Source organism: Cetorhinus maximus, unplaced genomic scaffold (assembly GCF_964194155.1).
Source record: "Cetorhinus maximus unplaced genomic scaffold, sCetMax3.hap1.1 HAP1_SCAFFOLD_991, whole genome shotgun sequence".
NCBI classification, from domain to species: domain Eukaryota; kingdom Metazoa; phylum Chordata; class Chondrichthyes; order Lamniformes; family Cetorhinidae; genus Cetorhinus; species Cetorhinus maximus.
The window spans coordinates 100,755-125,948 of NW_027596933.1; the positions used below are offsets into that span (position 1 = coordinate 100,755).

The 25,194-nt window shown below is 44.0% G+C and overlaps 1 protein-coding gene across 1 annotated transcript in view; it reads right to left on the reverse strand.

The window, feature by feature from the left end:
- Nucleotides 1–16,583, reverse strand: part of LOC144675389 (uncharacterized) — a 51,872-nt gene extending 35,289 nt beyond the window's left edge. The window contains exon 1 of the mRNA XM_078536203.1: nt 16,483–16,583. Coding sequence (XP_078392329.1) covers nt 16,483–16,521 — 39 coding nt within the window. The 5' untranslated portion in view covers nt 16,522–16,583. The remainder of the gene's footprint in view (nt 1–16,482) is intronic.
- Between the last annotated feature and the right edge of the window lie 8,611 nt (nt 16,584–25,194).

Sequence of the window (25,194 nt, forward strand, 5' to 3'; positions counted from 1 at the left end):
AAACAGAAAACCGATTTGTGAGCGGGACCCCAGGGGACTCCTGCACTACCTGCCTACTTCTCTTGGGCTGCCTGGTGGTCACTCATTCCCTCTCTGTCTCCAGGCCCTTAAGCTGCGGTGTGACCACCTCTCTGAACATGCTATCCACGTTGCTCTCAGTCTCACGGATGGGCCACAGTGACTCTAGCCACCGCTCAAGCTCGGAAACCCAGAGTTCAAATTTCTGCAGCTGACAGCACTTCCTGCACATGCGGTCAGCTAGGACATCAGTCATGTCCATGACTTCACACATATTACAGGACATGCATTCCACTTGACTGAGCTGCACTGCCATGTCTTCACTCTGCTTCCCCTACATTAACTTTATTCTACTTTGGATTATTTATATTACTTTATTATACTGACCCTTAAATTTCCCTTATTCCTGGCGCTTCACAGTTAAATCCAAATGTCGGAACTAATTTACTCACCAGTTACTACTTAACAAAGCCGCTCTTCTTTCTGAGCAAAAGTATAAAAAGAAAGGAGCACCTCATCCCTTCTCACCGAACTCACTCAGTCACCAAACTGCAACTGAAGCTCTCTACTACAGCCAAACACAGCACTCCAGTGCAGACAAAGTCAGCACTTATAAGATAGCCTACTTTTATACTCTCTGAAGCTAGCCTCTGAATACCTGATTAAGCCAGTTCTCTAATTATTTAGTTGCAGTTGCAAGCAGAGCCTGTATGAGCCCCGTTTTAAGGCTGGAATAAAACTCACCGCACAGTTGTTTCTGACTCATGTTTCTCACTCTCAAACTGAATGCTAAATTCTACCATGTTATGGTCACTGTTTCCTAGTAGTTACACAAATAGTGGAATCACTGGTAGTAATCGTCCAAGAATCCTTAGATTCTGGAAAATTCCAATAAGATTGGAAAGCTGCAAATATAACGCCCTTATTCAAAAAGGGAAGGAGACAAAAAACAGGTAACTATAGGCCAGTTAGTTTAACATCTGTCATTGGGAAAATGTTGGAGTCTATTATAAAGGATGTAATAGCGGAGCATTTAGAAATGCATAATCTAATCAAGCAGAGTCAGCATGGCTTCATGAAGGGGAAATCATGCCTGACAAATTTATTAGAATTCTTTGAGGAGGTAACAAGCAGGCTAAAGAGGAACCAGTAGATGTAATATGTTTGGATTTCCAAAAGGCGTTCAATAAAGTACCACATATAAGGCTACTTAATAAGATAACAGCCCATGGTGTTGGCGGTAGTATATTAGCATGGATAGAGAATTGGCTAACTAATAGAAGACAGAGTTGAGATAAGGGGGGCATTTTCAGGATGGCAACCTGTACCTAGTGAAGTGCCACAGGTATCAGTGCTGGGGCCACAATTATTTACAATATACATAAATGACTTAAATGAGGGAAGTGAATGTACTATCGCCAAGTTTGCGGATGACACAAAAATGGCTGGGAAGGCAAGTGGCGAGAATGACACAGAGTCTACAGAAGGATATAGACAGGTTAAGTGGGTGGGCAAAAATTTGGCAGATGGAATATAATGTGGAAAAATGTGAGGTTATGCACTTTAGCAGGAAGAATATAGAGGAGCTGAATATTATTTAAATGGAGAAAGACTGCAGAAAGCTGCAGCACAGAGGGATTTGGGAGTCCTTGTGCATGAATCACAAAAAGCTAACATACAAGTTCAGCTGGTAATAGGGAAGGCAAACAGAATGCTGGCCTTTATTTCAAAGGGAATGCAATAGAAAATAGGCAAGTCTTGCTAAAACTATACAAGGCACAAGTTAGACCACAACCAGAATACTGTGAACAGTTTTGGACCCCTTATCTACAGAAAGATATACTGGCATTGGAGGCAGTCCAGAGAAGGTTCACTAAATTGATCCTAGGTATGGAGGGATTTTCTTATGAGGAGAGGTTGAGTAGGTTGGGCCTGTACTCATTGCTGTTTAGAAGAATGAGGGGTGACCTTATTGAAACATGTAAGATTCTCAGGGGGCTTGACAGGGTAGATGCTGAGAGGTTGTTTCCCCTTGTGGCAGAGTCTAGGACCAGAGGGTATAATCTCAGAGTAAGGGGTCGCCCATTTAAGACAGCGATGAGGAGGAATTTCTTTTCTCAGAGGGTGGTGAATCTGTGGAATTCTTTACCGCAGAGGGCTGTAGAGGCTGGGTCGTTGTATATTCAAGGCTGAGATAGACAGATTTTAATTAGTAAGGGAATCAAGGGCTATGGGGAAAAGGCAGGAAAGTGGAGTGGAGGATTATCGGATTAGCCATGATCTCATTGAATGGCGGAGGAGACCCAATGGGCCGAACTTCTGCTCCTACGTCTTATGGTCTAACTTCATGAATCAGTCCTAGGGATCTAGGAAAAAAAACAACTCTCCCCTTCAGGAATATGACGATTCTAAATATCAAGAAAGGAGATAAATCACACTGTGGAAACTATCGCGTTATTAGAAGTAAGTTGCATGAAGGTGCAGCTGGAGATTGAATGCAGTAAAACAGAGTGCTTAAATCCAGGAATTTGGTAAATGAGGGAGGAGGTGCTGTTCTGTCCTTTTACAAAAAAAGTGGTCCAAGAGAGAGAGCTGGAGACAGCAAGATCCAGGAGCGGAAGGCTGGAAGCATTAATTAGGTGTGCAGGTAGGTAATTGGTGAGTTTTTAAGTTTTCTTCCCCTCTAAACTGGGGCAGTAGTTTCAACCAGTACAGGGTAGAAAAAGGTATTATATTAAATTTGTAGTGTAACTAGTTAAACTCCATAACATAACTACAGATAATCATTGCATGATATTCTAACCTGAAACTTAATTAGTTAAACAGAACAAAACAAAGATGGCAAGGCAGGTGATATATTACAGCTGTGGCATGTTGGAGCTGGTGGTTATCCGTGTGATCCACAGCAACCAAATCTGTACTGTCTACAGCTGAGGAACTTCAGCTCAGAGTTGATGAGCTGGAATCCAAGCTTCAGACTTTGCAACACGTCAGGGAGGGGGAAAGTTACCTAGACACTTTGTTCCAGGAGGCAATTAAATCCTTTAGGCTAGGTGCTTCAGGTTCGGTCAGTGGTCAGGGGAAGGAGGGTGAGACAGTATGAGAGGCAGCTATGGGGACTTGGAAGGTAGCAATGAAGGACCCTCAGCCCTTGCAATTGTTCAAAAAGTTTGATGTTCTTGTAGTTTCTGTGGACAAGAGCAAGGACTTCAGGGAGGTTGAGCAAACTGACCACAGCATTGTGGGGTAGGAGGCCGTTCAAGTGGGGGGAAACCAAAAGAAATGTGATTGTAATGGGGACAGTATTGTTAGGGGGATGGACAACGTTCTCTGCAGCCAAGAGCACAAGTCCAGAAGGCTATGTTGTCTGCCAGGGTTAAGGATATCTCAACAGAGTTGGAGAGGAACTTGCGAATCAGAGGAGAAGGATCCAGTTGTTGTGGTCCACAAGGGTAACAACGACATTGGTGGAACTTGGGAATAAATGGTTTTGCTGAGGAAGTATGAACTAAATTAAAAAGCAGAACCACAAAGTTAATAATCTCTGGATTACTATCTGAGCCACAAGCAAATTGACACAGGATACGTAAGATCAGAGAGTTGAATGAATGTCTCAAAATATTGGTGTGGGAGAAATGGGTTTCATTTCATGGGGCACAGGCACCTGTACTGAGAAAAGAAGGAGTTGTACCACTGGGACGGCCTTCACCTGAACCAAACTAGGACCAGTGTACTGGTGAATCATATAACTAGGACTATAGGGAGAGCGTTAAACTAAATAGTGGGTGGTGGGGTTCACATGAGGGGAGGTTTGCAAAGTTAAAAAGAACAAAGCAATAGCACTGGGTGGCAATGCAGGTAACAATAACCAGAGTATGACAGGAACAGTGGGTACAAACATACGAGTGCACCAGCAAATAAAGCCAGATTAGGGAATAATGTGAAAAGACAGAATTTAAGACTCTGTATCTGAATGCACACAGCATTCGTGATGACAATGATAGATGAATGATAACACAAATAGAAGTAAATGAATATGAAATTATAGCCTTTACAGAGACATGGCTGCAATGTGACCATGGCTAGAACCTGAATATTCGAGGGTATTTGATATTTCAGAAAGACAGGAACAAAGGAAAGGTAAGTGAAGTAGCTCTGTTAATAAAGGATGAAAAAGGTACAGTGGTGAGAAATTATCTTGGTTTGGAGGATCAAAAAGTAGAATCAGTTTGCTTGAAGATAAGAAATAGAAAAAGAAAGAAGTCACTGGTGGGAGTGGTGTATAGGCCTCCGTGGATGTGGGAGATTTTAATCTTAATATAGATTGGACAAATCAGATTGGCAAGGACAGCCTGGAGGATGAGTTCGTAGAGTGGATTCAGGACAGTTTCTTAGAACAATATGCTCTGAAACAAACCGGGAACAGGCTATTTCAGACCTGGTAATGTGTAATGTGACAGGATTAATTAATGACCTCATAGTAAAGGATCCTCTAGGTAAGAGTGATCATAACATTATAAAATTTCATATTCAGTCTGAGAAATTTGGGTCTGAAACTAGTTTCTTAAACTTAAAGGCAATTCCAAGGGTACAAAGACAGAGTTAGCTAAAATGGAATGGGAAATTGGTTAAAAGATAAGAAAGTAGAGAAACAGCGGCAGACATTTAAGGAGATATTTCATAACATTCAAGGCTATGGGCCAAGTACTGGTAAATGGGATTAGGTAGGTAGGTCAGGTATTTCTCATGTCGGTGCAGACTCGATGGGCCGAAGGGCCTCTTCTGCACTGTGATTCTGTGATAACTCTCCAAGATATATTCCACTGAAGAAAAAAGACTCTACCAGAAGATGCACCATCCATGGCTAACTAAGGAAGTTAAGGATGGTACCAAGTTGAAAAAAGATATGCAGTGCTGAAAAGATTAGTGAGTGATCAGCCTAAGACTGGGAACATTTTAGAAACTGGCAAACGATGACTACAAAAAGATGAGGAGGGAGAAATTGGAGCATGAGAGCAAACTAGCAAGAAATATAAAAAAGACTGTAAAAGCTTCGACAAGTATATAAAAAGGAAGTATAGCAACAGTGAGCACTGGTCCCCTAGGGGTTGAGACTGGGGAAATTAATAAATTAACAAGGAAATGGCAGAGACCTTGAACAAGTATTTTGTATCTGTCTTCACAGTAGAAGGCACAAAAAGCATCCCAAGAATAGTAGAAAAGCAGGAGGCAAAAGGGAGCAAGGAACTTTATCATAATCACTAGAGAAAAAAGTAACAGGAAAACTAATGGCACTAAAGGGTGACAAGTCCCCTGGACTGATGAACCTGCATCCTTGAGTCTTAAAGGAAGTAGCTACAGAGATAGTGGCATGTTCCAAAATTCCCTAGATTCTGGAAAGGTCCTAGTGGATTGGGAAACTGCAAATGTAACACCTCCATTCATTCAAGAAAGCAGGAAGACAGAAAGCAGGACACTATTGGCCAGTTAGTCTAACACCTGTCATTGGGAAAATGCTAGAATCCGTTGTTTAGGAGGTAGTGGCAGGACATTTAGAAAATCATAATACAATCAGGCAGAGTCAACAAGGTTTTGTGAAAGGGAAATTTCTTAGAGTTCTTTGGGATATAACAAGCAAGGTGGAAAAAGGGAAACCAGTAGGTGTAATGCGTTTGGATTTCCAAAGAGTATTCAAGAATATACCATATAAAAGGTTACTGCAGAAGATAAGAGCTCATGGTGTTGGGGTGATATATTAGCATTGTTAGAGGATTGACTAGCTAACAAGAAACAGAGAGTAGATTTAATAGGTCAGCTTCAGATTGACAAACTAACCAGTGGAGTGCCACAAGGATCAGTGAACCATAGAGAAGTTACGGTGCAGAAAGAGGCCATTCAGCCCATCGTGTCTGTGACGGCCAAAAAGAGAAAAAAAAATCACTCATTTTAATCCCACTTTCCAGCACCTGGTCTGTAGCCTTGCAGGTTACAGCACTTCAGATGCAGATCCAGGTACCTTTTAAATGAGTCGAGTGTTTCAGTCTCAACCACCAACTTAGGCAGTGAATTCCAGATGCCCACCACCCTCTGGGTGAAAAAGTTTTTCCTTATGTCCCCTCTAATCCTTCTACCCACCACCTTAAATCTATGCCCCTGGTAACTGACCCCTCAGCTAGGGGAAACAAGCCTTTCTTGTCTATACTATTTGGGCCCCTCATAATTTTGTACACCACAATTAGAGGAGCCTAAGGGGTGACCTATTCTACGGAAAACAACTCTATCCTATCCAATCTCTCCTATGCTGGGGCCTCAAATATTTATGATCTATATTAATGATTTAGATGAAGGAACTGACAGTATTGTAGCCAAATTAGCTATTCATGCAAAGATAGGTAGGAAGTTGAGGATAATACAGAGTCTACAAAGGATCATAGGTTAAATGAGTGGGAAAAATTTGGCAGACGGACATATAATGTAGGAAAATGTCAGCTTGTCCACTTTTGCAGGAAGAATAGAAAAGCAGATTATTTAAATGCGGAGAGACCACAGGACGCTGCGGTATAAAGAGATCTTCATGAATCACGGAAAGTTAGCATGCAAGTACAGAATTAGGAAGGGAAATGAAATGTTGGCTTTTATTGCAAAGGGAATGGAATATAAAAGTAGGGATGTATTGCTCAACTGTACAGGGCATTGGTGAGTTTGTACCTGAAGTACTGCGTACAGTTTTGGTCTCCTTACTTAAGGAAGGATATACTTGCACTGTAAGTAGTTCAGAGAAGGTTCGCTAGTCCGATTCCTGGGATGAAGGGGTTGCTTTATCAGGAAAGGTTGAGCAGGTTGGGCCTATACTCATTGGAGTTTAGAAGAATGAGAGGTGATCTTATTGAAACATAAAAGATTCTGAGGGTGCTTGACAGGTTAGATCCTGAGAGGATGTTTCCTCTTGTGGGGGAAACTACAACTAGGGAATATTGTTTAAAAATAAATGGTTTCCCTTTTAAGACGTGGATGAGGAGGGATTTCTTCTGAGGATCTTAGTCTTTAGAATTCTCTTCCTCAGAGAGGAGTGGAGATTGGGCTGTAGAATATATTCAAAGTGGAGTTAGATTTTTGATTGACAAGGGAATCAAGGATTATAAGGGACAGGCAGGAAAGTGGAGTTAAAGCCACAATCAGATCAGGCATTGGGTGATGGAACAGGCGCGATGGGCCAAATGGTGTACTTTTGCTCCTAATTTTTATGAAATTATGATCGAGGTACATTGGGAAAATCCTGACGCACATTCTCCTGAATCTCCTACATCGTATGGCTGAGGAAATCCCCCCCACCCCTCCGAAATACAGTGTAACCTTTGACCTGTCAGAAGAACCTTTGTTGCCTGATAAATCCAAGAAAAATATCAAGAACACCACCAGGAACTCTTCATTGTATTTATCATCCTGACCAAAACATTTGACTCAGTAAATCACGAAAGCTCTATGAATTCTGTTCCAAAGATTTGGATGTCCAAGAAACTTCATCACAAACCTGCGGCTGCCTCATGATGATACAAATGCAACCATCGAGTGTGAGGTCTGAAATAGTCCCCTGCAAAATCCAGACCAGGGTCAAGGAGGGCTGTGTGATTGCCCCATACTATTTACAATCCACCTGAGAGTGGCACATATTAATACACAGGGCCCTGCTCTTTGCTGACAGAAAGAACATGTACACATATTGCACCTGTTTCAGCTAAACAAAATAAGTAACAGCCATGCACTGGTTCATTCCTCAGGGCAATGCCTTGACCAGAGTCAAACTAGCTCTTTTAATTTGCAACAATGCTTGGCAGTTAATTGTCAGTCACTGTCAACTGGTGCATTCTCAATAGCAACGCCTCTACCAATCAGAGTCCACTTGGCAACCAAAAGCACTCTCTTCTCATATAATATAAACAGCTGTTCCTTTTAAATTTGGTATTCTTGTGAATTGTCCTGATGAGTGCAAGATGAAAAGCTTTAACAAAAAATGCCTCTTTTTTCAGCAATACCTAAGTTCTGTACTACCTAATGACTATTAGTAATTAGTAATCTCTCCCCCCGCCCCCCATCTTAGACCAGCTTATATTTCACCTCTCTCCTAACTATACTTCAGTTCTGCCGAAGGGTCATGAGGACTCGAAACGTCAACTGTTTTCTTCTCCACCGATGCTGCCAGACCTGCTTAGTTTTTCCAGGTAATTCTGTTTTTGTTTTGGATTTCCAGCATCCGCAGTAGCTTTTAGCTTTTTGTTTTTATCTCTGTGTTTAATTGACTTCCCACCTCTCTTCAAGAAATGCCCTCCCTGAAGAAGTACTGCTCTGTTCTCCGACAGGATTTCCGTCTGTCTCTTCTGCCCTGTTCACCTTCATTGCTTTCCATTTCTCTCCTGGTGTTTGACAAGGTGTTTACTAAAACCCGCTTTCACAGCCATATTTCCTTTCTCAGTGACTGTCTCCGTCTCCGACTCACCCCACGTGGATTTCAACTGAAATTCCATCCCTCTTGTTTCGAACCCACCCAGGATTACAGGCATCTCCGGGACATAAAACCTTTCTCGGACTGCTGTTCCCGTCGCATTGTGAGATCCACACTCAGTGCCATGCGCCGCCATATGAACACACTCGACCTCTCCCTCCAGCAGCACCGCCACACCCTTTTTCAAAGCTGCGCGTGCCCCCAGTTTCATTTTATTCTTCGCCTCATCCGTCGCCTCAACAAGAAACTTTTTCTCTTTCTCTCAAGTGCTAAGGAACGCAAGCACCAACAACTCATCGACACCAACACCCATCTGGGACCCTCCACCCCTGCTTGTCCCTCCGTCCCCACCCCATCTTCCAATCCCAGCCCCAGCCGCGTATTCACTATACCCCCTGACCTTCCCCTCTCCGATGCTGAACGTTCAGTGCTCAGCAAAGGACTTAGTTTCATACCCTTACGCCCTCATCTCAATGAATTTCGGGCTCGGCATGATGCTGAACTCTTCTTCCGCCGTCTTCGTCTCCGTGCTCACTTCTTTGGGCAGGAGTCCTCTCCCCGTTCAACGGATCCTTTTACCCACCTCCAATATTCTCCCTCCACCTGGACCCCTCCCTCTGGATTCTTACCTTCTCTTGATCTTTTCATTGAGAACTGTCGGCGTGACATTAGCCGTCTCAATTTCTCTGCTCCTCTCACCCATTCTAATCTGTCTCTCTCTGAACTTACTGCACTCCGTTCTCTCAGGTCCAACCCCAACATTGTCATCAAACCCGCTGACAAGGGTGGTACTGTTGTTGTCTGGCACACTGACCTCTACCTCGCGGAGGCTGAGCGTCAACTCGCAGACACTTCCTCCCACCTCTCCCTGGACCATGACCCCACCACAGAACATCAAGCCATTGTTTCCAGGACTGTCACTGACCTCATCTCCTCTGGAGATCTTCCTCCCACAGCTTCCAACCTGATAGTCGCCCAACCTCGGACGGCCCGCTTCTACCTCCTACCCAAAATCCATAAACAGAACTGTCCTGGCAGACCGATCGTGTCAGCCTGTTCCTGCCCCACGGAACTCATTTCTCGTTATCTTGACTCCCTTCTCTCTCCCCTTGTCCAGTCCCTTCCCACCTACATCCGTGATTCCTCTGACACCTTACGTCACATCAACAATTTCCAGTTCCCTGGCCCCAACCGCTTCCTCTTCACCATGGATGTCCAATCCCTCTACACCTCCATCCCCCACCAGGATGGTCTGAGGGCCCTTAGCTTCTTCCTTGAACAGAGGCCCGAACAATCCCCATCCACCACTACTCTCCTCCGTCTGGCTGAACTTGTTCTCACACTGAACAATTTCTCCTTTAACTCCTCTCACTTTCTCCAAATAAAAGGTGTGGCTATGGGTACCCGCATGGGCCCCAGCTATGCCTGTCTCTTTATGGGGTATGTGGAACGTTCCTTGTTCCAGTCCTACTCCGGCCCCCTCCCACAACTCTTTCTCCGGTACATCGATGGTTACTTCGGTGCTGCTTCGTGCTCTCGTCGGGACCTGGAAAAATTTATTAATTTTGCTTCCAATCTCCACCCCTCCATCATTTTCACATGGTCCATCTCTGACACTTCTCTTCCCTTCCTTGACCTCTCTGTCTCAATTTCTGATGATAGACTGTCCACCAATATCCATTACAAGCCTACCGACTCCCACAGCTACCTCGACTACAGCTCCTCACACCCCACTTCCTGTAAGGACTCCATCCCATTCTCTCAGTTCCTTCGCCTCCGTCGCATCTGTTCTGATGACGCTACCTTCAAAAACAGCTCCTCTGACATGTCCTCCTTCTTCCTTAACCGAGGTTTTCCACCCACGGTCGTTGACAGGGCCCTCAACCGTGTCCGGCCCATATCCCGCGCATCCGTCCTCACGCCTTCTCCTCCCTCCCAGAAACATGATAGGGTCCCCCTTGTCCTCACTTATCATCCCACCAGCCTCTGCATTCAAAGGATCATCCTCCGCCATTTCCGCCAACTCCAGCATGATGCCACCACCAAACACATCTTCCCTTCACCCCCCCGGCAGCATTCCGTAGGGATCGTTCCCTCCGGGACACCCTGGTCCACTCCTCCATCACCCCCTACTCCTCAACCCCCACCTATGGCACCTCCCCATGCCCACGCAGAAGATGCAACACCTGCCCCTTCACTTCCTCTCTCCTCACCGTCCAAGGGCCCAAACACTCCTTTCAAGTGAAGCAGCATTTCACTTGCATTTCCCCTAACTTAGTCTACTGCATTCGTTGCTCCCAATGCGGTCTCCTCTACATTGGAGAGACCAAACGCAAACTGGGCGACCGCTTTGCAGAACACCTGCGGTCTGTCCGCAAGAAAGACCCAAACCTCCCTGTCGCTTGCCATTTTAACACTCCACCCTGTTCTCTTGCCCACATGTCTGTCCTTGGCTTGCTGCATTGTTCCAGTGAAGCCCAACGCAAACTGGAGGAACAGCACCTCATCTTCCGACTAGGCACTTTACAGCCTTCTGGGCTGAATATTGAATTCAACAACTTTAGATCTTAAACTCCCCCTGCCCCATCCCCACCCCGTTTCTTCCCCCTCCCTTTTTTTTTTCAATAATTTATATAGATTCTTCTTTTCCCACCTATTTCCATTATTTTAAAATCTACAACTAATACTTTGTTAGTCTTTCCACCCCACCCCCACTAGAGCTGTACCTTGAGTATCCTGTCATCCATTCTTAATTAGCACTTTTCTTAGATAATATCACCACCTTCAACACCTCTTTGATCCTTTTGTCTGTGACATCTTTTGATTATCTGCTCCTATCACTGCTTGCCTGTCCCCACAACCACCTCACCCTCAACTTCTCTCTCCCCCCGCCCCCCACCTTAGACCAGCTTATATTTCACCTCTCTCCTAACTATACTTCAGTTCTGCCGAAGGGTCATGAGGACTCGAAACGTCAACTATTTTCTTCTCCACCGATGCTGCCAGACCTGCTGAGTTTTTCCAGGTAATTCTGTTTTTGTTTTGTGACTATTAGTAATTCATTGGTTGTGAGGCAGGTCTTGCGGAGCCACGATTTAAAGGAAAGACCTTGCATTTTCTGCAAGTACTTTGCTTCTACATTGTGTGGTCCACCGATAGGTTCCCAGGATGCCTGTATTTTTTTTAAGAAATTCAAAGATTTGTGAGGAATTTTCCTGATAAGGTCCCAAATCAGTTCTTTACATCAGTATTAAAAGTTAGGCAATAAAACATGTTATAATTATGAGGTTTAAAAAATTGTAATTTGTTTGGGCTGTCTTTAATCTAAGTAAAAATTAAGGGGTCATGTGACCTGTTCTAAAGGTTGCCTGACAACAGGCTTACATGAGGGGCTATTGAAGATTAAAGGAAGGCCCGGAGTGTTTTGCTGTAAAGATGTAACAGGTTCACACTTGGAGACAATGGCAGCAGCATATACATTTATGACGGTTAGACTGCAAGCCTCTAAAGTCTCACGCAAGTGTTAAGAATGTCTGATTGTGCTTTAAACTGTCCATTTACTTCCAAGATGAGAGTGTTGAGGTCTCAAGGATAACTAATCAGCAGTTCTATCTGAATACAAGGCCCACATACTTCACGTTGCCATGGAGCTGGGAAGGGTTTCCAAGACATCCATGAAAATTCACGGACATAGGCAGTCTGCCAGAATCCGGGCAGGACAGAGAGAGAGAGAGAGAGAGAGCAGCTAGAGTCCGAGATTCTCTATGCTTCACCGGACAGGAATGCAGGTGGGAGCTCTCAATCGGACTGAGAAGACCAAATCTTGAGGACTTCATGGCAGGAGAATTCGCCTAGCTTGCGTCAGAGGGGGAACCACAAAGGAAAGCTCTCACTGTGAAAGGCAGTTCTGGGGCTAAATGTTATCAGACTGGAAAAGGAAAAGAACGGAAGTAAACCTCTGGGAGCTGAGAGCCACTTTGGACTGAGTCCAGGAAAATTGAATGACTATCTAAAGGACAGTGTGAAGTATACCTATGAAATGCGGTGTTACAGTTGTGTTATAAGTAAAAGAGAAAAGTTCTGTAGTTAAAATACTTGCCTACAAAAAAGTGTTTAGGTTCTTTTAGTCTGGTCGTTACAATAAAAGCCTCAAAACACAAAATCTTGTTGCGTCCTCCTTTCAGCTATCAACTGGAAGTTTTTAAAAAAATGTTCAGATATAATTCTCTAAAGGGCTCATAACAAACAGAATCATTCACACCACAGCTTCAAACAGGAAGCTAGAATGTGAAATACAGTGAAATCACAATTAGTCAAACTCAGATGATATGTAATTCTGGTTATGTCAATGTCATCAACCAATCCCACTGGCAGAACAGCAAATCGCATAGAAGGATGTCCACAATAAGCCAAGATTCTGCACTGGTTACTGAGGATTAGTAGAACTTGTCTAATTTTGTCATATGACTGGGCCAACCAAAGCAGAGTTCGACCATCCACCTGCCTGTTTTCCTATCTGATGACACAAAGGCTATAGAGATGCTGCAGGATTTCACAATGCAGCTCCAAAATACCCAAAACATGTTTGACTGCGTTAACGACATGGGGGACTATATCACATATGTCCAAAGACAGCACGCTAATTAGAAAAAGATTACAATGTTTTTCCTGTAGCTAACTCCCAGCACTTTTCAATGCAAAGCTCTGGTATTTTACAAGGTCAGGCCATTGTAAGGTGTGAACAAATTGAATAAATATTTTTTCACACATTTACTGCTTTCATTTGAATCTGTTGTTTTTGACATAGACCGTGTTTGCGGGCATATCAGGTTACATAGAAATGCATTCATGTGAGAATGGGACCTCTTCGGCTACTATGAAGCTCTGCTTAACAAGAGTTTTTGGGCGGATCCCCAGGATTTGACTGTATGTTGAGAATGTGCCACAGTGCGAGAGAAATGCAAATTTCTGCTCTAAATGACCATCAGAACTGTGACTGATGATAGAAAGGACTTTCATTTCCATAACATCTTTTGGAAATATAGCCACCATTGGTAGTCAGCTTGAACAAGCAAACGACAACAAAAACAGAATTACCTGGAAAAACTCAGCAGGTCTGGCAGCATCGGCGGAGAAGAAATCAGTTAACGTTTCGAGTCTTCATGACCCTTCGGCAGAACTTCTCCGAAGTTTGACCTGTTTGACCTGGTGCTATGAGACTTTCATGGGGTCTGCAATCGATATTGAAGACTCCCAGTACAACTCCCTCTGGACTGTACTAACTCCCTCCGGCAGCCGATACTGCTAGACCTGCTGAGTTTTTCCAGGTAATTCTGTTTTTGTTTTGGATTTCCAGCATCCGCAGTAGCTTTTAGCTTTTTGTTTTTAAGCAAACGACAACGGCAGTCTCAGCCCTGAGGACCCTGCAAAGTCCTCCTTACTAACATCTGGGGGCTAGTGCCAAAATTGGGAGAGCTGTCTCACAGACTAACCAAGCAACAGCCTGACAGTCATCCTCACAGAATCATATCTTACAGATAATGTCCCAGATACTACCAACACCATCCATAGGTATATCCTGTCCTACTGGCAGGACAGACCCAGCAGAGGTGGCGGCACAGTGGTATACAGTCCGGAGGGAGTTGTACTGGGAGTCTTCAGTATCGATTGCAGACCCCATGAAAGTCTCATAGCACCAGGTCAAACATGGGTAAGGAAACTTCCTGCTGATTACCACATACCACCCTCCCACAGCTGAAGAATCAGTGCACCTCCATGTTGAATACCATCTGGAGGAAGCAATGAGGGTGGCAAGGGCACAGAATGTACTCTGGGTGGGGCACTTTAATGTCCATCACCAAGAGTGGCTCGGTAGCACCACTACTGATTGAGCTGGCCGAATCCTAAAGGACATAGCTGCTAGACTGGGTCTGCAGCACTGGAGGGAGCCAACAAGAGGGAAAAACATACTTGACCTCATCCTCACCAACCTGCCTGCCGCAAATGCGTCTGTCCATGACAGTATCGGTAGGAGTGACCACCGCACAGTCATTGTAGAGATGAAGTCCCGTGTTCACATTGAGGATACCCTCCATCGTGTTATGTGGTACTACCACCACACTAAATGGGATAGATTTCAAACAAATCTAGCAACTCAAGACTGAGCATCCATGAGTCGTGGGCCATCAGCAGCAGCAGAATTGTACTCTAACACAATCTGTAACCTCATGGCCTGGCATATTCCCCACTCTACCATTACCACCAAGCCAGGGGATCAACCTTGGTTCAATGAAGAGTGCAGGAGGGCATGCCAGGAGCAGCACCAGGCATACCTAAAAATGAGGGGTCAACCTGGTGAAGCTACAACATAGGGTTACTTGCGTGCCAAACAGCATTAGCAACAAGTGACAGACAGAACTAAGCAATTCCACAACCACCGGATCAAATCTAAGCTCTGCAGTCCTGCCACATCCATTCGTGAATGATGGTGGTCAATTCAACAACTCACTGGAGGAGGAGGCTCCACAAATCTCCCCATCCTCAATGATAGAGGAGCCCAGCACATCAGTGCAAAAGATAAGGCTGAAGCATTCGCAACAATCTTCAGCCAGAAGTGCCGAGTGGACCAGGGTGTCCCGGAGGGAATGATCCCTACGGAATGCCGCCGGGGTGGGTGAAGGGAAGATGTGTTTGGTGGTGGCATCATGCTGGAGTTGGCGGAAATGGCGGAGGATGATCCTTTGAATGCGGAGGCTGGTGGGGTGATAAGTGAGGACAAGGGGGACTCTATCATGTTTCTGGGAGGGAGGAGAAGGCATGAGGGTGGCTCCGGGACACCCTGGTCCACTCCTCCATCACCCCCTACTCCTCAACCCCCACCTATGGCACCTCCCCATGCCCACGCAGAAGATGCAACACCTGCCCCTTCATTTCCTCTCTCCTCACCGTCCAAGGGCCCGAACACTCCTTTCAAGTGAAGCAGCATTTCACTTGCATTTCCCCTTAGCCTACTGCATTCGTTGCTCCCAATGCGATTTCCTCTACATTGGAGAGACCAAACGCAAACTGGGCGACCGCTTTGCAGAACACCTGCGGTCTGTCCGCAAGAAAGACCCAAACCTCCCTGTCGCTTGCCATTTTAACACTCCACCCTGTTCTCTTGCCCACATGTCTGTCCTTGGCCTGCTGCATTGTTCCAGTGAAGCCCAACGCAAACTGGAGGAACAGCACCTCATCTTCCGACTAGGCACTTTACAGCCTTCCGGACTGAATATTGAATTCAACAACTTTAGATCTTAAACTCCCCCTCTCCCCATCCCCACCCCCTTTCCGTTTCCTCCCCCTCCCTTTTGTTTTTTTTTCAATAATTTATATAGATTTTTCTTTTCCCACCTATTTCCATTATTTTTAAATTTATAACTGTAATGCCCTGTCAGTCTTTCCACCCCACCCCCACTAGAGCTGTACCTTGAGTGTCCTGCCATCCATTCTTAATTAGCACATTCTTTTAGATAATATCACCACCTTCAACACCTCTTTGTTCTTTTGTCTGTGACATCTTTTGATTATCTGCTCCTATCACTGCTTGCTTGTCCCTACAACCCCCCCTTCCCCCCCTCGCCCCCCAACTTCTCTCTCCCCCCGCCCCCCACCTTAAATCAGCTTATATTTCACCCGTCTCCTAACTATACTCAGTTCTGCTGAAGGGTCATGAGGACCCGAAACGTCGACTCTTTTCTCCGCCGATGCTGCCAGACCTGCTGAGTTTTCCCAGCTGTTTTTATTTTTGTTTTTGGATTTCCAGCATCCGCAGTTTTTTGCTTTTATCGATCATTCAGCGTCATTGGCGCCGACCTGAGCTGTCGGGTTTCGCGATTACTTTCACAGACCCGAAGAGGCGACAGAGTCCGTCTCCAGGGCGATGAAGCGGACAAGCAAGAAATGTTCCCTAGACCAATACTCACCGAGAGCCGGCCGACCTTCCCCATACACCACAAACTCATGGCGCCGCCCGCCGAAAGCTTTCTCCTGAAAGTTCAAATCAAACAGGAAGTTTCAAACTGCATCCGGGTGCAAATCCGTCACTCACTGCGGCTGCGCCACATTCCAGTCATTGCCACAGTAAATAAACCCGGACCACCGGCCTGTCAATCATTTCAAATTCGCTCCGCCCACCAGCCTGTCAATCATCTCAAATTCGCTCCGCCCTCCGGCCTGTCAATCATTTCAAATTCGCTCCGCCCACCGGCCTGCTCATCATTTGAAATTCGCTCCGCCCACCGGCCTGTCAATCATTTAAAAGGCTGTCCCGCCCATTTGACCCGACCCCTTCACAAGAACGCGGTAAATACCAAGTTAGCAATGGCTCCAACACTTCAGGCCATTCGTCCCTCACCAAGATAAAAATAAAGTACTGCGGATGCTGCAAATCTGAAATAAAAACAGAAATTCTGTTTGTAATCCCTCACCAAGTTTCTCCTGTTTCAATAAAAGCAAAATGCTGCAGGGGCTGGAAATCTGAAATAAAAACAAAAAATGCTGGAAAAACTCAGCAGGTCTGACAGCGAAAGACAGAGTTAACTTTTCGAGTCCGTATGACTCTTCTTCAGAGCTAAAGAGAAGTAGAAATGTGGTGAAATATACACTGGTTAAGGGGGGGAGACAGGTGAAGCTGGTTAGAAGGCCAGTGATAGGCGGAGGCAAAGGAGAGATTGTGAAAGATGTCATAGACAGAAGGTCAAAGGGGTGTTGATGGTGTTGATACTGGTTAAAGGAGGTGCTAATGGTGACATTAAGAGTAGAAAGGAGAATGAGCAAGTGACAGATGGCCCTAGTGGGGGTAGGGGCGGTGTGGGAGAAAAGATCGAAATAGGCTAAAAGGTGGGGATAAAACAATTAATGGAAATAAATTTTAAAAATAATAAAAATAGGTGAGAAAAAGTATATATAAAAATTTATAAATATTTGAAAAAAGGGGTGAGGATGGAGGAGAGAGTTCATGGTCTGAAGTTGTTGAACTCGATGTTAAGTCCAGAAGGCTGTAAAGTGCCTAATCAGGAGATGAGGTGCTGTTCCTCCAGTTTGCACTGAGCTTCACTGGAACGTTGCAGCAGGCCAAGGACGGACATGTGGGCATGAGAGCAGGGTGGTGTGTTGAAATGGCAAGCGACAGGAAGGTCTGGGTCATGCTTGCAGACAGACCAAAGGTGTTCCGCAAAGTGGTCACCCAGTCTGCGTTTGGTCTCTCCAACATAGAGGAGGCCACATTGGGAGCAGCGAATGCAGTAGACCATTCTGGTAGACCAAATTGAGGGAAGTGCAAGTGAAGTGCTTTACCTCATCCCTCCTCAATGTCCAAGGACCCAAATGCTCCTTTCAGGTGAGCAGCGAGATTGAAACCCTGTAAGGTTGGTTGTGGTTGAAGCCTTACAAGTAAGAGCAACTTTTGCAGAGGATTCCAAGGCGAGATCTTCAAATGTGGAGATTGGAAATCCTCTTGAGAAAGATAAAGTTTCAGTGAGATTGGTTGGTTCATAATGTGACAAACATCTGGGTAGGTTGTTGAGAAATCTGTGGAATCTGCTTTGGTCACAGCTGTCATCTATTGTGTGGTGTGGTATATCTAACCACAGTTCACTTGTTAATTCATATGTATCTCATACTTATCTGAATGTTAGAATATAAGATAGATATTGTAGATTGTTTTATCTTTCTGAACTTGTATAGTAAAGTTTATTTTTGTTTGTTCCAAACTTGTGGAATTTTGTGGCTTTATTCACTTAGTAAACATCTTGACTCAAACTTTATCTAATTTAAACAAAACGATTTTGGTCCCTAACTAGATCGCCCTCCACGTCCCGGGGTCTCGCCAAGGTTCATAATAGGAAAACAAATGAAATCTTGTTTATTGCAAGGGGAATGGAATATAAAAGTAGAGATGTTTTGCCACAGTTGTACAGGACATTAATGAGGCCACATCTGGAGTACTGTGTCCGGTTTTGGTTTCCTTATTTCAGAAAGTATATAAATACATTCGAAGCAGTTCAGAGAAAGTTCACTGGACTGAAACCTAGGATGGGAGTGTTATATTACGAGGAAAGGTTGGACAGGCTGGGCCGTACCCATTGGAGTTTAGAAAAATGAGAGGTGATCTGATTGAAACATATAATATGCTGAGAGGGCTTGACAGAATGGATACTGAAAGGATGTTTCCGTTGTGGGACAGACTAGAAATAGGGTACACAGTTTAAAAATAAGGGATCTCCCATTTAAGATGGAGATGAGAAGACATTTTTCCTCTCAGAGGGTTGTGAATCTTTGGAACCATCTTCCCAGAGAGTGGTGGAGGCAGGGTCAATGAATATTTTTAAGGCAGAGGTAGCTAGATTCTTGATTAATGAGGGAGTCGAAAGTTATCAGGGTTTGGCGGAATATGGAATTGAAGACACAATTAGATCAACCATAATCTTATTGAATGGTGGAGCAGGCTTGATGGCCCGAATGGCCTACTCCTGTTCCTAATTTATATGTCTGTATGTGCTATGCTTTTCTAAGTGCATTGTTAACACTTTATTGATAATAAGTTCCAGCAACTGATGTTCAGCTAACTGGCCTATGGTTTCCTGTTATAGAATCATAGAATGGTACAGCACAGAAGGAGGCTATTCTGCCCATTGTGTCTGTGCCGGCTCACTGCAAGAGTAACTCAACTTGTCGCACTTTCCCTGCCTTCTCCCCAATTTTGTTTTCTCCTTGGTTACTTATCCAGTTTCCTTTTAAAAGCCATGATTGGGCTTCTACCACACAATCATCAAGCTGTTGGGTTTTTATATAAATAACTATATATGATTATGTACAAAAAACTCACTTTGCATACAGATGTTGCACGCACTGTGGACGTTTTCAATGGTTGAGAGAGGAGTTTTGACCAGGACACTGGGAGAACTAATTCCCTGTTCTTCTTCCAATAAAACCTTTAACCTCAACTGAAACAGGAAGATCAGGGTTCATTTAATTCCCCATCCAAAGAATGGCACCTCTGATAGTTCAGCATTCCCTCAGTCTGCGTTCAGTTCCTGCTGTGAGGGCTCCAGCTAAGAACTTGGATAAGAACATTTAGCAATAAAAAAACTTAAGAATCAACATGACTACATCTTCCTGAGAAATTTTAACCAAAACTGACCCACCTTTCAGCATATTTCCAAGCCCTTCCCTCTATCTCTCCAGAAACCCACTTTTAACCCATTGATAATCTCTTCATTTCAATGGTCCCTCCCTCCTTTAGTGCATTACTCCCCATGGATCTGAATAAATATTTATGCTGTATATTAAACTGTGGTCTAAAAACACAAATACAATCCACTCAATCACTGCACAATTCCTGTTGGGCTTGTTGTTCTTGTCTTCAAGGTAAATTTTCCCATTCTGCAGTCTGGGCACAGGTCAGGAGCCCATACTAGGGCATTGTGTGCCCTTAGCCCCTGATTTACTACTTGTTAATAAAACAAAGTACTCTCCACCTACATAACCTCTACTGTATGAATATCTCCTGTTGGGATGATTAAACTGTGTTGGTGTTAGGAACTCGAGATAGTTTAAGTAAATTATATTTGTATTTATGTGTGCTAGGAATAAATTTTAGCTTTAAATTTAAGCATAATTTATATTTTTGTATTTGTTTGTTAAGAAAGGGGGGAACTTGAGTTCTGATGAAGAGTCATACGGACTCGAAACGTTGACTCTGTCTTCCTCTCCACAGACGCTGTCAGACCTGCTGAATTTTTCCAGCTACTTTTGTTTTTCTTTCAGATTTCCAGCATCCGCAGTATTTTGCTTTTATCTTAGGGGGAACGAGTTTTGGTTTCACTTTAAAAGATGCCTGCTTTTTAATGAAGTTTTATGACTCTTGAAGGGAAATTAAAACAAACACACGGTAGAAAAAATATGCTGTTGCCTAGCAACAGGGGTCTAGAGAGAAGCGCCCACAGAGATAGAGAAAAACAGAAAAGCAGTTTCAGTTCAGTTGAAACCAGGAGTCAGAAGGAACTGGACAGGAGAGGGAGCTGCAGAAAGCAGGTTTCCCATAAGAACAAGAGAAGGTCCCAGAAATCAGGGAGCGGGACAAAAAAGGTCCCAAGAAGACCTTCTAGTCAAAGAGAAATAACAGGAATCTGGAAAGGGTCCTGTTAAGTGAAGTTAAGATTGAGGAGCAGAGGAAGGCTCTAAGTTAAAGGGAGAAAGAGAGGGCAGAGGATCTGAGGAGACAGCCAAAGGTTGGTGACTCCTTACTATGGGCATGTGAAGCAGTGGTGTTCTGTTGGCATGGCTGAGTATCTGAGAGAGAGTGTGTGGAAGGCAAAGCTTGAATCCATGTGGCGATCCAGAGGAGAGGAACATCAGAAGGAGAGTTTGAAACCCTGGAGGTGGACCCTTGTGGAAAGCATCCAAGAGAAAGCGTCATTTGGGAGATGATTCTAAAGCAAGTTCTTCGAAAATGGAGATTGGAAACCCTCGTGTAAAAGATGGAGTTCAGTGAGACTAGTTGGCTCACGGTGTGACAAGTGTCTGGGGGGAGTAGATGAGGTGTCCGTGGCATCTGTTTGGGGTGGCATCTGTCGCTTGGTTTCAGAGTGTGGTGTGCCTGACCACAGGTCACCATTTGGTTTACATGGACTGTGTATTTACTGCGAACATTAGACTATAAGATAGCTTTTGTAACTTGTGTTATCCTTACGAATCTGTAAAAGTATAGTGGTGGGTGAAGGAGTATTGTAATATGGTTCATTTTTTTTTGTTTAATAAATGTTTATTCTTTTATTAAAAGTTCATCAGCTGACTCCTGTGACTCTGTTCAGTAGCCGCCCTCCATATTTCTAAACAAAAATAAAAGTTAGGATCTATCAAGCTGTGTTTTGCTCTGGGATCTGGCTTGTCCAGTAGTAACAATAGCTGGGATCATAACAGCTGGATATTAACCCCAGTGTTTCAGGCTGCAGATGAATAAGTTCAGTCCAAGTGAAGCCCATTGTCTTTAGTCACTGAGCAATCTCAGACCTGTTTTCTCTTGAAAATCTTCCAATCTGATGGGACCATTCCTGAATCCAATCAATTCTGAAAAATCACAGCCAGTGCATCCACTATCGCTGCTGTTATCTCCTTTAGAACCCTAGGGTGAAGGTCATCACACCTCGGGGATTTGTCACATTTTAGTCCCTTCAGCTTCTCGGATACTTTTTCTCAGTTGATATTAATTTCCCTAATTTTCTCATTCTTTTTAGCCCTTAGTTTACTATCTATCTTTGGAATGAGACTTGTGTCTTCTGCTGTGAAGACAGACACAAAATATTTGTTCAATGTCTCTTACATTTCCTCATTCCCCATGATAATTTTTCCTGCCTCTGATTCTAATAGATCGATGTTTACTTTAGCTACTCTCTTCCTTTATATATACTGAAAAAAACTGTTATAAAAAGATTGTATTTCTGGCCAGTTTACTCTCATTCTATTTTTTTCCCCTTTTTATCAACTTTTTAGTTGCCATTTTCTGGTTTCTAAAACGCTCCCAATTCTCAGGCTTGTTACTTTTTTGCAATGTTGTAAGCCTCTTCTTTTAATCTAATACTATCCCTAACTTCCTGAGTGAGCCACAGATGGGTGTTTCTTGCTGATTTTTGTTTTTCAATGGAATGTATTTTTGTTGAATATTTTGAATTGTTTCTTTAAATGTTTCATATACAGCCATACCTTTTAGCCTATTTACCCAATTTACCTTAGCCAGTTCTCCCCTCAGACCTATGCAACTGACTTTGTTTATGTCTAAGGTTCTTTTTGCGATTGGAATATGTTACTTTCAAATTTAACCTGGAGTTCAATGGTATTATGATCACTATTTCACAGTGGATCTTTCACTATGACATTCCTAATTAGCCCTGCTGCATTACACAATACTAAATCTAAGATAGCATCATCCATAATCCATCATCATCCATCATCCATGGTTCCATAATGTATTGCTCTAAGAAACTGTCACAAAAATGTTCCACAAATTCATCTTGCCAATTTGATTATCCAAATCTATATGAAGGTCAAAGCCCCCACAGTCCTCCACTGCCTTGTGGATAGCGCAGGAGAATTGAAAGCTAAGGGCGTAAACCTTGACAAAAACATGGAGTGGAGCCCAAAGATAGAATGATGTCTAAATATGTCATTTTTCCAGCAACTCCTGCCGCCAAGTTGGTGCCAACATAGTGCTTTGCATGCCTTTGGACTCAACTGGGGAGGTCGAAAGGAAGGCTCACACATTTGGACAGCCCAGAGTCTACATAAATATGCCCAGGATTTCACCGTGGAGAAGCAACTCCAGCATTAACACAACGTGGGAGCCAGCAGTTACGATTGATAAGCCCAACTCAATTGGCAGTGAGAACAGGTGCTGCGGGGCCAACCGCAGTGAGTGCAACAACTATCGAGGCATCTCCCTGCTGAACGTCATGGGAAAAGTATTTGTCTGAATTGCCCTTGTCAGACTGAAGATCCTGGCTGAACGCATCTACCTCGAGTCCCAGTGTGGTTTCAGAACTGGAAGACCTACAATTGACATGATCTTCACAGTCTGACTGCTAAAAGAGAAATGTCATGAACAAGGGAGACCGCGATATATTGTTTTCATCAATCTCACCAAGCTCCCCTTCTTTATTCAACCCCATCGGTTTGTCGCAACAAGGTTAATTTCAAAGGGATCCCTTCCTCTGTGGACACCATTACCCAAACCAAGGGCTGCACCTTACCTATGTCAGGCGGGCGTGGAGCCGATCACCGCCTGCGAATGGCTGCGCACCCCCATTTTACGTGGGTGGGCCAATTAAGGCCTGCCCAGCATAACGCGTGGCCGATAGCGAGCGCTATCTGTGTGGGCAGAGGGAGAAGGGAGAGTTGGGGCCTGCGCTCTTTCGCGCATGTGCATGAAAGAGCGCAGCAATCTCCCTGAGGCACAAAGCTGCCTCAGGGAGATTAAGTTGATAAAAAAAAATATTGTTACAATATTGTAAAAATAAAGTTAAAAATTATTTAAACATGTCCCCTCATATGACAGTGTCACATGAGCTGGGACATGTTTGTCAAGTTCACCAAATTTATTTATTAATTTTATAAAACCTTCAGGAAACCTCAACCCACCCGTGGATGTGGTTTCTTGGAAAACACAATGGCCACTTGGGCTCTTCGCCTGCCCACCAACCTTAAGGTTAACTCTTTTGAGTTATCAACAGATCGCATGTAACTCTTTCGAGTACATTCACAGTTCTTGGTTTCCGGGAGTGGGACATGAACCCACAACCCTCTGATTCAAAGGCGAGGGTGCTATGAACTGAGCCACAAGGTTACACGGGCAGCGGTGTTAACGATGTTAATGATTTTCTTAATGGCCTTAATAGGCCTTTGACAATTCAGCGGGTGCACAGCCTCCGGTGAGCAACCACCAAACGCAATATCGGAATGACGCGCGATGATGTCAGGATACATGCCCGACATCATCTCACGTAATTTTGTGTGTCAGCCCCGCCCCTGCACGCCAATGGCAATATTCTGGCCCTAATGTATTTATCTTTTTAGAAGGAGCCAATTTAATCAGGCTTGAGTCAAAGAAAGAGTAAGTTTATTAGTTACTAAACACCCAAGAAACATAATAAAAATGCAACACACAGATCAGAAATGAGAAGTTAAGAGTCCAAATGAAAGTTTAAAAAAATATGAATCAGTCTTTGGCTTGTCTGTGAGGTGTAGATGGCAAAATGTTGTGGCTGTTAAGTTGGGTGATTCCGGTAGTGCTGACTTTGGCAGTTTCGCAGTGGGTTTGGAGACGCTTGGTTCTGCAGGATAGCCGAAGAAGCTGTCCTATTTCCTTTGAAATTGTGGCTTCTGCTGACCCTTGCCTCCAGGAGCAGAGAAATAAAGAGACTTCACCAGCAACTGCAGGATTGACTAGTTGGTCTTTTTGCTGTCACACACACAGCACACTAGCACTCACTGCACTGCTCTGCAGTTAGCTTTTTAAACCATTTTTCCCTGTGTATTCCTGTAAGGGAAAGAAACCATATGTTGCACCCAGAGTCTGTTTTCTTTAATCTCTGACCATTTTAACATTCTGAGACATGAATCAACAGGAGGTGGATTTTAGATGACTGCTGAAATGCAGTAATCAGTCTTTTATCTCTGAAACCACAGGAGGTTAAATGTTGGTCTTTTGCATCTTTCCTATCTCCCTTTTAAGTGTCTCTGCTTTAAGAAGGCAATGACACATACGAACACAAGAACATACAAAATAGGAACAGTAGTAGACCATTCGGCCCCTCAAGCCTGCTCTGTCATTCAATAAGATCATGGTTGATCTGTTTATGTTGAGTTCCACATTCCCATCTACCTCCTGATAACCTTTGATTCCCATGTCTTTGATTTCCTTTCTCATGTGTGACATTCCATGTTCTCTCAGGACAGGTCTGTCAGCATAATCCACATAGGAATTTTTTCACAATGTTTTGCTCAGTGTCCTTGCTTGCACTTCTTTAATGATAATCATAAGATCAGAACTGGGGATGTTCACTGATGATTTTCACAATGTTCAGCACCACTCGCGACTCCTCGGGTACTGAAGCAGACCATGTCCATATGCAGCAACACCC